The 13,878-nt window shown below is 41.6% G+C and overlaps 1 protein-coding gene across 3 annotated transcripts in view; it reads left to right on the forward strand.

Annotated features, from left to right (window-relative positions):
- The window catches only part of NUP153 (nucleoporin 153), a 124,169-nt gene extending 111,090 nt beyond the window's left edge, over nucleotides 1-13,079 (forward strand). For all 3 annotated transcript variants that reach the window (XM_089682280.1, XM_089682278.1, XM_089682279.1), the window contains 2 exons: nucleotides 3,791-3,935; nucleotides 11,985-13,079. In XM_089682280.1, coding sequence (XP_089538406.1) covers nucleotides 3,791-3,935; nucleotides 11,985-12,057 — 218 coding nt within the window. In that variant the 3' untranslated portion in view covers nucleotides 12,058-13,079. The remainder of the gene's footprint in view (nucleotides 1-3,790; nucleotides 3,936-11,984) is intronic.
- The last annotated feature ends 799 nt before the right edge of the window (nucleotides 13,080-13,878 follow it).

Below are 13,878 nucleotides of genomic sequence, written 5' to 3' on the forward strand. Positions count from 1 at the left end.
TTTTCTAAATTTATGATTTCATTGCTATCACATAGGGGACCTCCTTGCAGTGTGTGCAAGGAGGGTGCAGAAGAGGAGCAGTGTATACGGACAAGCTCCCTCACTTGCCGCCACAAAATGTCATTGCTGTTTTAAATGCAGTTACTGGGGTCTTTTTTTTTTTTTTTTTTTTTTTTGTTTCACTATAGCTCCAAGAAGGAGCTGTTATTCGCCCCGCCACTAAAGTAAACAAAGGGGTGCAGTCACCCGGTGACATTCCCAGTGACCCTCATTTACTTTAGCTGTGGGGTGAATGACAGCTCCTTCTCAGAGCTGTAGTGAAGGGAAAAAAAAGTTGGTAATTGCATGTAAAACTCGGCAGTGACATTTAGCGGTGGCAAGTGAGGGATCCTGTCTGCATACACTCCTTCACTGACTACACTGCTCCTCTCGTGCCCCCTCCTTGCACACACTGCCCCCTCCCCCCTACAAAGAGGACTTTGGTCCCTTGGCTCTTGGACCACTCTTCTGATAATTCTTTTCACTCCTCTGTCAAATCTTGCCAGGAGCTCCTGGCCATTGTCAATTTTATGGTGAAATGATGTTCTTTCCACTTCCGAATTATGGCGCCAATATTGCTCACTGGAACATTCAAAAGTTTAGAAATCCTTCTGTAACCAATGCCATCAGTAAGTTTTGCTACAATAAGGTTGCAAAGGTCTTGAGAGAGCTCTTTGCTTTTACTCATCATGAGATGTTTCTTGTGTGATACCTTGGTAATGAGACGCTTTTTTATAGGCCATCAGTTGAGACTAAACCAGTTGATATTTGCACTGCATTGACAACGGGCAGGATTGCTTCCTAATTATTGATAGTTTTTAGCTGGTGTCTTGGCTTTCTGTGCATTTTTGCACCTCCCTTTCTTCATGTCTGCTGTACTTTTTTCCTGTGTTGTTCCATTTTACTACACATAACTTAATTTTTGAACTTATTGGTTTTATTTTTTGTATGTATGGATTGCAAGGGTTGAGTGTGTGTGTTATGCAGAAGGGGCATCTGCTCTCATATTAACTGGGTACCGCCCGCCATATTGGGAAATGACAGATGGGCGGGAGCTCTCTTGTTCTGGGAAGACGTCATAGTACACAGTTGTACTGTGATCGGACTCCTTTGAGGCAGTCTGCTCTGTTTTACCCTTTTCAGGGTCACTAGGGCTTTAATACATGGGAAGATTGACTCCACTGCGAAAATAAATTTTCTTCTTATTGCCATAACACATCTCAGACTCTGTTCTGACCTCTCATGTCGTCTTTCTTCCTGGTATAAGGGTTTGCAGATTACTAAGTTGCCTTTAATACAGGTGGAGAAGTCATTCTGCTTTTACATTCTCAAAAACCTGGCCTTTTTTTCCTGTCAACTTTCGTTCTCTGGTTTAGTATTGAAAAATGTTGCATTGCTCTTGTTCTAGGTGCTTCCCTTCTGCAATTTTTCTCTCCATGTTTATAAATGCTCTGGCACTTGCCTGCCACTGTCATCAAAAATCTTATATGGCTGTTCTTCAGCCTTTGCCCACAGATCTTCCAGCATTTCTAATTCACAGACTTCATGGAACTCCATCTTAAAAATTGCCGTTCCTCTTCCTGCAATTATTCCCTAGAGGACATGCAAGGCCAAACCAATACCTACAGTGTTCGAATACCTACAGTGTTCGAATACCTACAGTGTTCGAATACCTTGACTCTGTTGACAGTACTTTTCTGTTCCCCATGGCTCAGTATCTAGCCTGTTCCGTGCATCCATGTGAGCGCGAACAAGCTCTTTGACTATTTTATGCACAGACACTAAATGCAATTTGAAAAGCCACAGAGGTGGTAAATTACCCTTTTAATTTCCATTTTAATCTGTCATCTTTTGTGTCTGTACCAAAAGTCAAACATTCCAGGGTATGTAAACTTTAGATCAGGGCTATTTGGGTGATTTCTGTTATGATTTAACCAGTTCCTGACTGCGCTATAGCCAAAATATGGCTACAGCGCTGTTGGCTAGTTCTGGGAGGGCGTCCATGGACGTCCTCCCAGAACCACACCCACAGCTGATTACATGACTAAGGAACGGGCCAGTCACTTTAACCATGTGTAAAATCACAGCTGATCACCGGGTACATAGGAAATTCCGGTAATCGACAGTCCTCTTCTCACGCTGACAGCACAAGAGGAGAGGTAGTAAGCTGCATTTCGTAGGGGGACATCTACACTGATCAGTGCCCATCTGTGCTGGCAATCAATGCCCGTCAGTTGAATCAGTGCTGCCTAACAGTTCCCATCAGTGCCGTAGAAAAATTACTTTACAAAACTGACAAACGAAGAAACCTTTTTTTTTTTTTTCTATTTTTTTCCCCTTCCCTTTTTTACATTTTTTTACATTCTTTTTTACATTTTTTGGTCTTTTTTCAGTTTAGGAAAAAAATAAAAACCCCAGTGGTTTTCAAATACTACCATAAGAAAGGTCTATATGTCTAAAAAAAATTTAGTTTGGGTACAGTGGTGCAGGACCATGCAATTGTCGTTCAAAGTATGAGAGCGCTGAAAGCTGAAAATTGGTCTGAGCAGGAAGGGGGTAAAAGTGCCTGGTAGACAAGTGGTTCAAAAGGAGCCAAACAACGAAGTGATAATAAATGGCTTAATATGATCACTATCCTTAAATATGACAGTTTTTGGCATGATCAGTCATATTTCCAATATCCATGCCAAAATTTCACTATTTCTGCCAGTGTATGGAAACTTTTGAGCACAACTGTATATAACTATTGTAACAAATAGGACTTTTTAAACTACCTAAACAGACCCATCAAATCTTTCAGTACATAAATAAATCTTCCATATAATTTTACTTTGTTTAAAAACATTAGTAAGTTACATAAACTCAGTAAGTGAGAATGATAGCACCATCCTCCCTCTAAACTGGTGGAGTGCCCAGCGAACTCCTGATAGCATTTGCTGTCACAAGTGTTCAACCTGGGCTTGCACAAGCACTCCTAATACCACATTAGCGTGCAGTTTTCTACTAACTTACTGACATTCTCTTTTCCTGTTGCTGACACTGCTTCAATGAGCACTCTGCACTCGCTAGTACTGTAGCTATATGCTTTTCTCCACTCACACCTAAAACACACTCACACATTTCCATTTACTGATACTGCACCATCAAGTACTTCTAAAGTCACAATGCAGCCTTCTGCAGACATGCTCTCTTTAATACTTCAACAATGCAAACTTTTGGCTACACCAAAACAGTGCATGTTGTGCTGTAAAAGCATGCATTAAGTGATTTTCACATTGCAACAATGTGCTCTTCTGCATTCAACACCACTGCAAATGCTTTTTTCTGTACTCGCCTGCAATGCAGCTACGTGCATTTTTTTAGCTTTAGCACCGCAACAGCACTCTTCTGCAATCGCAGACACCTTGTGCACGTCATCTTGTTCAACAAATTGCACATTTTGCTGCTGTATATATTGTCAGTCATCACTAGTAATCTCCTATGTGATCCATCAGAGAGATGCTTTGACATGGGCCCCCAAAACTCACTAAAGTTAGATACAGCTTAGGAACTCCTCCCTTATGTTGAAAGTTTTGATGGGTGTATTCAGGTGGTCTTCAATAAGTCTTAAGTAATTCGGCAACCTTTTTCTACTCCTAGTCAATAACTGTATGGACTGTATAATTTTAAATATCATTTTGAAACACTTGCTGTTTTATGTACCTGTACAAAAGAGTTCTAACTTCTTCTTTTTCTTTTTTTTTTGTTTCAGCTGGTTCTTTTCCGTTTGGAGGTACAAACTTCAACTTTGGTAATGCAGGCTCAACAGGAGTATTTACTTTCGGTTCTGGTGCTAATCCAGCACAGCCTGCAAATCCTGGATTTGGATTTAGTCAGGCGGCATCATTTAATATGGGGTAAGAATAATATTCCTACATATATGTTCCCACTTTGACATCCATGTATATTAATTTCAAAAGTGCTTCTTGTATGTCGAGGGAAGGAATCTTTTTAACCTGCTGTCTGCAGGAGGATTGGATACTGGCAATAAAAAAAAAAATGTGGGGTAACCCGTCCTAATACCATCATGCCTTAATTTTTTGCTAGTGTCCTAGGAGGATGAATGTCTTTTCTGCAGCACAGCACTTAAAGGGGTGTGGAAATTTTTGAAAAGACTACTTGTCCAGGGACTAAATCAATGTCCCAAACTACTTGTCCCTCATGACAATCTACTTGTCCAGGTTTAAATTAAATACCTTTTAACCAAAACCGTATTTAAATCGGATGTGATTTTAGGAATGTCTAGGGATTTTAAAAACAAAAGGGGCTTTATGGCAACTTAAACGTGTAATAATTTTAACATTGCGCTGTTTCTCATCCTCTCTTCCCTGCCTTCTCCAGAACCTCAGCCAGGGACTAACAGGGAGGGGAGAGACCTTGCAGTGTAATGCGCACTGATTGGGTGCTTGTCAGGGAAGGGGAGTCTTTGGCTTATCCTTTATCCCTTTCGCTGCCAGAGTTGTTTTTGCAGGTTTTTTTTTTTTTGCACAAATTTAACCACTTGCCATCCTGAGTATTTACCCCCCTTAATGACCAGGCCTACTTTTTGCTATTCAACGCTGCGCTATTTCAACTGATAATTGCGCGGTCATGCAACACCCAAACAAGATTTACCTTTTTTCACACAAATAGAGCTTTCTTTCAGTGGTACTTGATCACGTGCACTTTTTATTTTTCGCACTATAAAAAAACAAATTGAAGAAAAATTTTTTTTTGCTACTTTCGGCTATAAAGAATATATAGTAAACTCAAAGTTGGTCATAAATTTAGGCCAAAATGTGTTCTGCTACATGTTTTTGGTAAAAAAAATAAAAAAATCCCAATAAGTGTATATTGATTGCTTTGTGTGCTCTATATATATATATATATATATATATATATATATATATATATATATATATATATATATATATATATATATGGAAATAAGTATTTGATCCCCTTCATAAAACATGATTTAGTACTTGGTGGCAAGTCCCTTGGTGGCAATCAGAGGTCAAACGTTTCCTGTTGTTGGCCACCAGATTTGCTCACATCTCAGGAGGGATTTTGGCCCACTCCTCTTGGCAGGTTTGGTGGCTGACATTTGGCAACTCGAACTTTCAGCTTCCTCCACAGATTTTCAATCGGATTAAGGTCTGGAGACTAGCTAGGCCACTCTAGGACCTTAATGTGCTGCTTCTTGAGCCACTCCTTTGTTGCCTTGGCCAAGTGTTGTGGGTAATTGTCATACTGGAACACCCATCCACGACCCATTTTCAATGCCCTGGCTGATGGAAGAAGGTTCTCACCCAAGATTTGACGGTACATTGCCCCATCCATCATCCCTTTTGATCCGGTGCAGTTGTCCTGTCCCCTTAGCAGAAAAACACCGCCAAAGCAGAATGTTTCCACCACCATGTTTGACAGTTGGGATGCTGTTCTTGGGGTCATAGGTAGCATTTCTCCTCCAAACACAGCAAGTTGAGTTGATGCCAAAGAGCTTGATTTTGGTCTCATCTGACCACACTTTCAACCAGTCCTTTGCCTTCAGATATTCAGTGTGTTACCAATTGTTTTCTTGGTGACTGTGGTCCCAGCTGCCTGGTGATTATTCACAAGATCCTTACGTGTAGTTCTGGGATGATTCCTCACTGTTCTCATGATCATTGACACTCCATGAGGTGAGATCTTGCATGGTGCACCAGACCTAGGGAGACTGACAGTTGTTTTGCGTTTCTTCCATTTGCAAATGATTGCACCAACTGTTGTCACCTTCTCACCAAGCTGCTTGGCAATAGTTTGGTAGCCCAGTCCAGCCTTGTGTAGGCCTACAATCTTGTCCCTGACATCCTTGGACAGCTCTTTGGTCTTTGCCATGGTGGAAAGTTTGGAATCTGATTGTTTGATTGCTCCTGTGGACAGGTGTCTTTTATACAGGTAACAAAATGAGATTGGCAGAACTCCCTTTAGGAGACTGCTTCTAATCTCAGCTTGTTACCTGTATGAAAGACACCTGGTAGCCAGAAATCCTGCTGAATGATAGGGGATCAAATACTTATTTCCCTCATGAACATTCAAATCAGTGCATAATTTGTTAGACATGCATTTCTTTTGAATTTTTTGTTGCAATTCTGTCTGTGTTACAATACACCTACCATTCGATTTTCAGACTGATCATTTCTTTGTGAGTGAGCAAACATTCAAAATCAACAGGGTATCAAATACTTATTATATATATAACCCCTTTTTGGAAAGTAGACAACCCCAAGGAATTTGATAAGATGCCTGGTGAGTATTTTGCAGATCTCTTTTGTTGCCACTCGTTTTTGGAAAATGAATAAAGAAAACCTATTTTTTCTTTTCTTTTTTTTATATTTGAAAACTTTGTGAGAAAATTGGATCTGCAAAATACTTACCATGCCTCTTTTTAAATCCCTTGGGGTGTCTACTTTCCAAAAAGGGATCATTTGAGTGAGGTGTTTGGTGCTATCCTGGCATTTCAGGGCCTCCGAAACTGTGATAGGTAGTCAGAAAGTGTAATGAGGAAATTAAAGCCCTTTAAAAGCCTTAAGGTGCCTATTGGATTTTGGGGTTCTGTATTTGGCTAGACTGCCAAAAAGTCACTCGCATATGGTACCTCCATACTTGGGAGAAGTAGCAGAATGTATTTTGTGGTGTAATTCCACATATACCCATGGCATGTGTGAGCAATAGATCATTAAAGTGCCAATTTTGTGTGAAAATTTTTTTTTTTTTGTTTTTAATTCTAATTTTCCAAAAAACTTGTGGTAAACAAAATACATTCTTCTATTGACTCAACATGCCTCTCAGCAAATAGTTTGGGGGTTTACTTTCTAAAAAGGGGTTGTTTTGGGAGGTGGGGGCATTTTATGCCCATCATTAGAAGTTTATGCCACACATCTTTCACTCTTCTAACCACCTGAAGATCAAGCCTTTTCTGACACTTTGTTCACATGAAAAAAAAAATCAGTATTTTTTGCTAGGAAATTACTTTGAACCCCCAAACATATATTTTTTATACAGCAAACACCCTAAAATGGTGGGTACTACAGTTTGTCACAAAGTACTTGCGCAGCGATTTTTCAAACGCAAATTTTTTTAAAAATACTTTTTTTTTACTTTTAATGCACAAAAACACAATATATTGCAGCCTGCTAGTGAAGGGGACAAGCGACTCATCCACGCAGATATTTTTGTCCGGGAACAAATAATTGGGCAAAGAAAAAAATTAAGGAGTGGCTGAATTTTATAGAATTTATCATATGGGTCATTTTGAGGAAGGCACTGGGTGTTATCGTTGCAATGGAGGAACCACATGATCCTTAGATATCTTGTTCTGGCCATGACTGATGAGAGAATTGGCATATGATGGATTGGGTGGGTAGACCAGTAGGAGTGTAATTGATTGATTTTTTTTTTTTTTTTTTTTTTTTTGAGTCCCATATTAAATGTGAGCCCCAAAAAAGGTTCTAAATTCCTCCATTGTTAACTGCTTCCATTCATAGGGACGGGCATAATTTGAATCTGGGTTGGTGGCTATGAATTGTTGGGCATACGAGTTGCACTGGTCCAAAATTGAATTTAGCAAGTCATTGGTAAAGATGAAATTAAAAAAATCAATGGGGGCAAAATTTTCTGTGTTCACCTGGACTCCTGGCTGGGCAGTAAAAAGGGGGATGTTAGCTGCTCCAGAGTTAGGGGAAAGCCATAGGGGGTTTTGAAGAGAATATGGAAGAGCCGCATGGGTCTTAACCCTTTGGGGCTGAGGTGACACCCCACTAGTAACTGGCCTTTCTTGAGGTTCTCAGTTTCTGGTGAAAGCCACTTCTCTACTAGTTGATGCCACTGCTTCTCTTGTGCTAGCCTGCTCCTTAACAGAACGCTTTCGTTTTTTTGGGCACACTCAGAATCAGACTCTGAGAGCTCCCCGCTTCTCTTGTCGGTCATGGTTAGGATTTGGTAGGCCTCATCACAAGAAAAACATTTTTTTTAGACCTACTGGGGAAGATGTGGCTTCACTGATGGGTGCTGATGAGTATGCTCTAATGAAGCTGTGCTGCTGGGTGCTGACGAGGGTGCGCTGATGGGTGCTGATGTGAAGTGATGAGGCTGCACTAATGGGCACTGATGAGGCTGCACTGATAACTACCACTGATGTACACTGATGGGTGCTAATGAGGATCCACTGATAGGGTGGCACTGATGTGTACCAATAAGTAGCACTGATGGTAACTGATGTGCACTAATACGTTGCAGTGATGAGCCCTCGCTAATGGTCACTGATGAGCCCTCCCTGATGTGCACAGTAGGCATCGATGATCACTCACTGGCGGGCACTGATGAGCACAGATATGGCACTGATGAGAACACTTAGTTTAGAAACCGATTCTCTCTCCTTTCCTCACACTCAGTATTGGTGTGAGGAAAGGACCCTTCTGTGTTTACAGTTGTGATTGCTCGTCATTGGACAGAGCGATCACAAATATAAACAGCCTCTGCAATTGGCCCTTCTCCCTCTCTCATCATGATGCGCTGTGTCCGATGGACACAGCCATCACAGTTCCTGATGCGTGCCGCTGGGGTTGCGCAGGAAGCGCAATCATGGGAGGACGTCATATGAAGCCCTCCAAGAACTTGCCAGCCACAGTGAAGCAGTCATATGGCTATCACCCGTCAGCAAGTGGTTAAGGTGATGGACCTCTTCTCTTAGAGAAACCTCTATAAAAGAAGTTAAGCTTCTATCTCTCTTGCTGATAATTATCCAAGACAATTTTTTTTTTTCTATTCAACTGCTCCATAGCTACTGCATCTCTTCATGCATTTCAGATTGGTTGACTCCTTGGCATGGCTGTGGGACCATACCTGGATTCTGCCTGGTGAAAAATACAAGCCTGGACTGTAATGTTGCTTTCTGCACTTGATCCTGCTGTGGGTTCTCCTTTTGGATTGTAGTGCAACACGTGGAGTTAGCTGCAGTATTCATTACAGGTCCATGGCCGAGGTCTGTCTGGTGTAGAATCCTGTACTTGAAGATCCTTGTGGTATGCCTATCTTGAAGAGAAAACTAGGATGGGGTAATCCCTTGCTAATCTTGTCTACTAAATAGTTGTGGCTCAGAATCCGACCATGTTTGCAGCAGATGTCACAGAGGCTGTCAAGGCCGCAGGTAGATAATTAATTTGGGGGTGGGGGGTTGGTCTAGGCCAGTGGTGGGCAACCTTTTTTTTTTTCAACTGAGCCAAATCTCGCCAAAACCACGATTGAAATTTATTTTGAGAGCCACATTTTTAAAACTGAAAATACATCCCCCATATAGTAATTCATCCCCCCATATAGTAATTCATCCCCCCATATAGTAATTCATCCCCCCATATAGTAATACATCCCCCATATAGTAATTCATCCCCCATATTGTGTCAATTCACTTACCTTTACTCCGCGCGTTCCTCTAGCTGTGTTGCCGCGCCGTTCTGGTCTTCAGGGCGGACTGTGAGAGGAGAGGAGTTCGTCACGCTGCCCCGCCTACATCCTGGCTGCCCCGCCTACATCCTGACAGCTGCAGAGTCCTGACTTTTGAGGCGGCCGCCCGAGAGGAGGGAGGGGAGGGGAGCGGGCGCCCGGCACACAGAAGAGCCGCATTTAAGTTTGTAAAGAGCCGCATGTGGCTCGCGAGCCGCGGCTTGCCGACCACTGGTCTAGGCCATAAGGTCTTGCATGACTGTAGTAAAAACCTCTACCAAAAGGGCCGAGTTGCTGGCCACAGCTGACGGAGCTATGGAAGACTCAGATGTGAGAGATCCTAGGATCAGAGAGCAACATGATTGAACCAGGCTGCAGACATCAGCCACATTAGTGGGATCTCTGCCAGCAGCACCTGTGCGTTGCAGGAAGACTGTCACATATCAAGAATCGGGCATGTTGTGACCACGTAGTGGTTAGTTTCGTGGTACAAGGCATCGGGTACTCATGAAACCTAAGTCAGCTAGTAGCATGTGGGGGTCGTATTGTTGGAGGTGACCACAGTCACTGTACAGCCCTGGCCAAAAGTTTTGAGAATTACACAAAAATCTTAATTTTCACAAAGTCTGTTGCTTCAGTGTTTTTAGATCTTTGTCAGATGTTACTATGGTATTCTGAAGTATAATTACAAGCATTTCATAAGTGTCAAAGGCTTTTATTGACAATTTTCGATTTATGCAAAAAGTCAATATTTGCAGTGTTGACCCTTCTTTTTCAAGACCTTGGTAATTCGCCCTGGCATGCTGTCAATCAACTTCTGGGCCACATCCTGACAGTCCATTCTGGTATAATCAATGCTTGGAGTTTGTCAGAATTTGTGGGGGTTTTTTTGGTTCACTCTCCTCTTGAGGATTGACCACAAGTTGTCAATAGAATTAAGGTCTGGGGAATTTCTTGGCCATGAACCCAAAATGTCAATGTTTTGTTCCCTAAGCCTCTTAGTTATCACTTTTGCCTTATGGCAAGGTGTTCCATCATGCTAGAAAAGGCATTGTTGGTCACCAAAACTGTTCTTAGATGGATGGGGGAAGTTGCTCTTGGAGGATGTTTTTGTACCATTCTTTAGTCATGGCTGTGTTAGGCAAAATTGTGAGTGAGCCCACTCCCTTGGCTTAGAAGCAACCCCATACATGAATGGTCCCAGGATGCTTTACTGTTGGCATGAAACAGGATTGATCGGTAGCGCTCACCTTTTCTTCTCTAGACCAGATTTTGTCCGGATGTCACAAACAGGAAAGGGGAATCATTAGAGAAAATAACTTTACCCTAGTCCTCAGCAGTCCAATCCCTGTACTTTTTGCAGAATATCAGTCTGTCCCTGATGTTTTTCCTGGAGAGAAGTGGCTTTTTTGCTGCCCTTCTTGACATCAGGCCATCCTCCAAAAGTCTTTGCCTCGCTGTTTGTGCAGATGCACTCACACCTGCCTGCTGCTATTCCTGAGCAAGCTCTGCATTAGTGGTGCCCTGATCCCGCAGCTAAATCAACTTTAGGAGATGATCCTGACACTTGTTGGACTTTCTTAGGCACTCTGAAGTCGCCTTCACAACAATTGAACCTCTCTCCTTGAAGTTCTTGATGATTCGACAAATGGTTGATTTAGGTGCAATCTTAGTAGCAGTATCCTTGCCTGTGAATCCATTTTTGTGCAAAGCAATGATGACTGCACCTGTTTCCTTGCAGGTAAATTTAATATTTGTGTCATTCTCAACTTTTGCCCAGGGCTGTAGTTGTGCAGCAATAACAGGCTGAAGATCAGACTAATATGAGGCTCTTATGTAAAGCACAAGTGGCAGCAGGAAGATGATTCCTCAGCAATGGCAGGAAGGAAAGCGAGGAGCATGCATACCAATCCACCAAACCGATGTCGGCACTCAGTCCTTCAGTAGTAATGCCGCCTTTAGTGGATAGTGGGAAATTCAGAAGTGCTTGGCAATCAAAGTAAATGCGTTCCTGGTGCTTGGCCTGATCAGCCTACTCCTAGATGAGTCAGGACAGGTGCTGATGGAGTGCAAACGACTCTAGACCTGGAAAGCTCGCTGTTTTTTGTTTTTTTGGGGGAGGGGGGGGGTTTGTATACCAGAACAGGGTCTACAAAAGCGCCTTGCATGGAACCCCGTGCTCAAAGGTCATTAGATACTCAGATCAGGTGATTGCTAATAGAGTAGAAGAGACCGAATCCGAGAAAGCAAAGAAATACTTACAGCAAGTGTGTATCTTTTCAATGGGGGAGACACAATAACTTTATTGTAGGGCTGGAGGGGTCTAGAGCCTCTATTGGCCTTTTATTGCCAACTGTGTCACCATAGAAGATGCCCCCTCACTTCTGCTAATAACTTTGCACATCATTAAGGTATGCCACTTTATATTGTTTTTCTCTTCACAGGAGTAATGGGAAGGCGACAACCCCATCTTCAATCTCTAATCGAAAAATTAGGACTGCTAGACGAAGAAAATAAAAAATTGATGCTTCTAAGTAATCAGTCGCTTCTGAGAAATGGTGTCCTGCATTGTGCAAATACTGGAGTGTACCTCATGCTGTGTTTAGTTGAAGTCAGATCTGTCCAAGGACATTTTGAGCTGAAAGTCCAACATACCCCTCTCTCTCCTCCCAGTTCAAATAACACATTTGGTGATGGGAAAATGTATTACACAAAATATCCAAATCTGTCATCTTTAAAGTACCTGACTTGGCATGATCTGGCTATACAAGCAAATATAGAGCGCACAGCGAATGGCTTTTGTATAATAAGTACTTTTTTTTTTTTTTCACCTGCACCACTATTTTACTGACGCTTTGAAATTGTAATTATATGGGAGGACTTGTGTATAGTGTAGAGGATGATGAAGATGAGCGATTTTCTATGCCTCGTTGTGCTGGTGTATGTGTGATTTTGAGTGTGTTGTGCACCAAAACCTTTCTGATAGCGAAAGATTGAGTCAAGGATGGTCCTTTGCTCTGGACTTGTTAGATATGTAGTTCTGAGATACGCATTTCTTCTCTTTTTCTATTTCTATTCTACTTCTTGTTCGCCTTTATTTTTCCTTTCCGATATTCATGTAAATATAATTTTTGTTTCTGCATACTTTTCAACATAACCTAAATCTGTGAACTTGAACTTTTAATTTTGTGTTGCAGCAAATTTTTTTTTGTTTAGATATGTCTAAAATTTTATTGTATGTAAATCTCATTATTCAAAGTTGCCTAATTCCATTGAAATAGTCTTTAAAGAAAATTGGAAGTTCTTTAAGGTATTAGGTTATTGGCTTTTCTGATCCATTTTTGTTTGGACCAAAAACCAGTATTGTACAAAATATTAAGTATATATTTTTATATTTACACAAATGGACTGTGGTGACTTTGGATAATTAGTAAGTTTAATATTAAAGCCATGTTTATTACAGTATAACAGTTTAACATGTAAAACCATTGGATAAATGCCATCAATAAAATGATAAAATACAACTTGTTTTAACTCTACCAATGTTTATGTTGTGCACATCCTTATTTTAAGTTCTGTAAACATATAACAAAGTAATTTCTTACGTTCGTTGAAGGACACAGCTCCGCAATAATCTTGACCGTAGAGTTTATAACACCACCTTCAGGAGTAGGACACTAGCAAGAAAAAAATAGTGGCCAAACCCACTAGCTGCTATAGGCAGTTCAGTTTTTTTCTAGTGTTAAAGACCTGGCGCCCTGCTTGGGACCCCAAGTTGCTCTCTTTTTAGAAGGGTTGCTTAGATTTTTTTTTTTTCTGACCGATCATTAACAGCCATGCTGGGCAACAGGCTGGATAACATAGATCCAAGTAGTAACCCCAGCTTGGCCAGTGAGTGCATGAAGACCCTTCGCTTACGTACAGGATTGGCTGGAGCAAGCAGCCTGTAAGTACTCTCACAGGGAACACATAAGACTTCAACATTTTTCTGCGGCTCCTATTCGTGTCTCCCCCAAATGAAGAAATTGGTGTTGGGGGACAGGACTGTTTTTCCAAACACCCCTTCCCCCTCCCCCTCCCCCCCCCTTCCGGTCCCCCACAGAATTGTTTTTTTATAAAGTGTGTATTGTTTTTACAACAATAAATAATATTTCTCTTATAGCTGCAGCTCTTCTGATTCCTGCCATAGTTACAGCGCCACCTACAGGAGTAGTACACTAGGCAGAAAAAAACTTGTCACTGCCTATGGGATTTCTAGCTCATGTAAAACCCCTGTCTGCTATAGGTAATCCGTTTTTTTTGCCTGGTGTTAGAGTAAGGATCTAGTTTCCCGCCGAG

This window comes from Staurois parvus, unplaced genomic scaffold (assembly GCF_062004578.1).
Source record: "Staurois parvus isolate SC_StPar_1 unplaced genomic scaffold, SC_StPar_1.0 ptg000287l, whole genome shotgun sequence".
NCBI lineage: Eukaryota > Metazoa > Chordata > Amphibia > Anura > Ranidae > Staurois > Staurois parvus.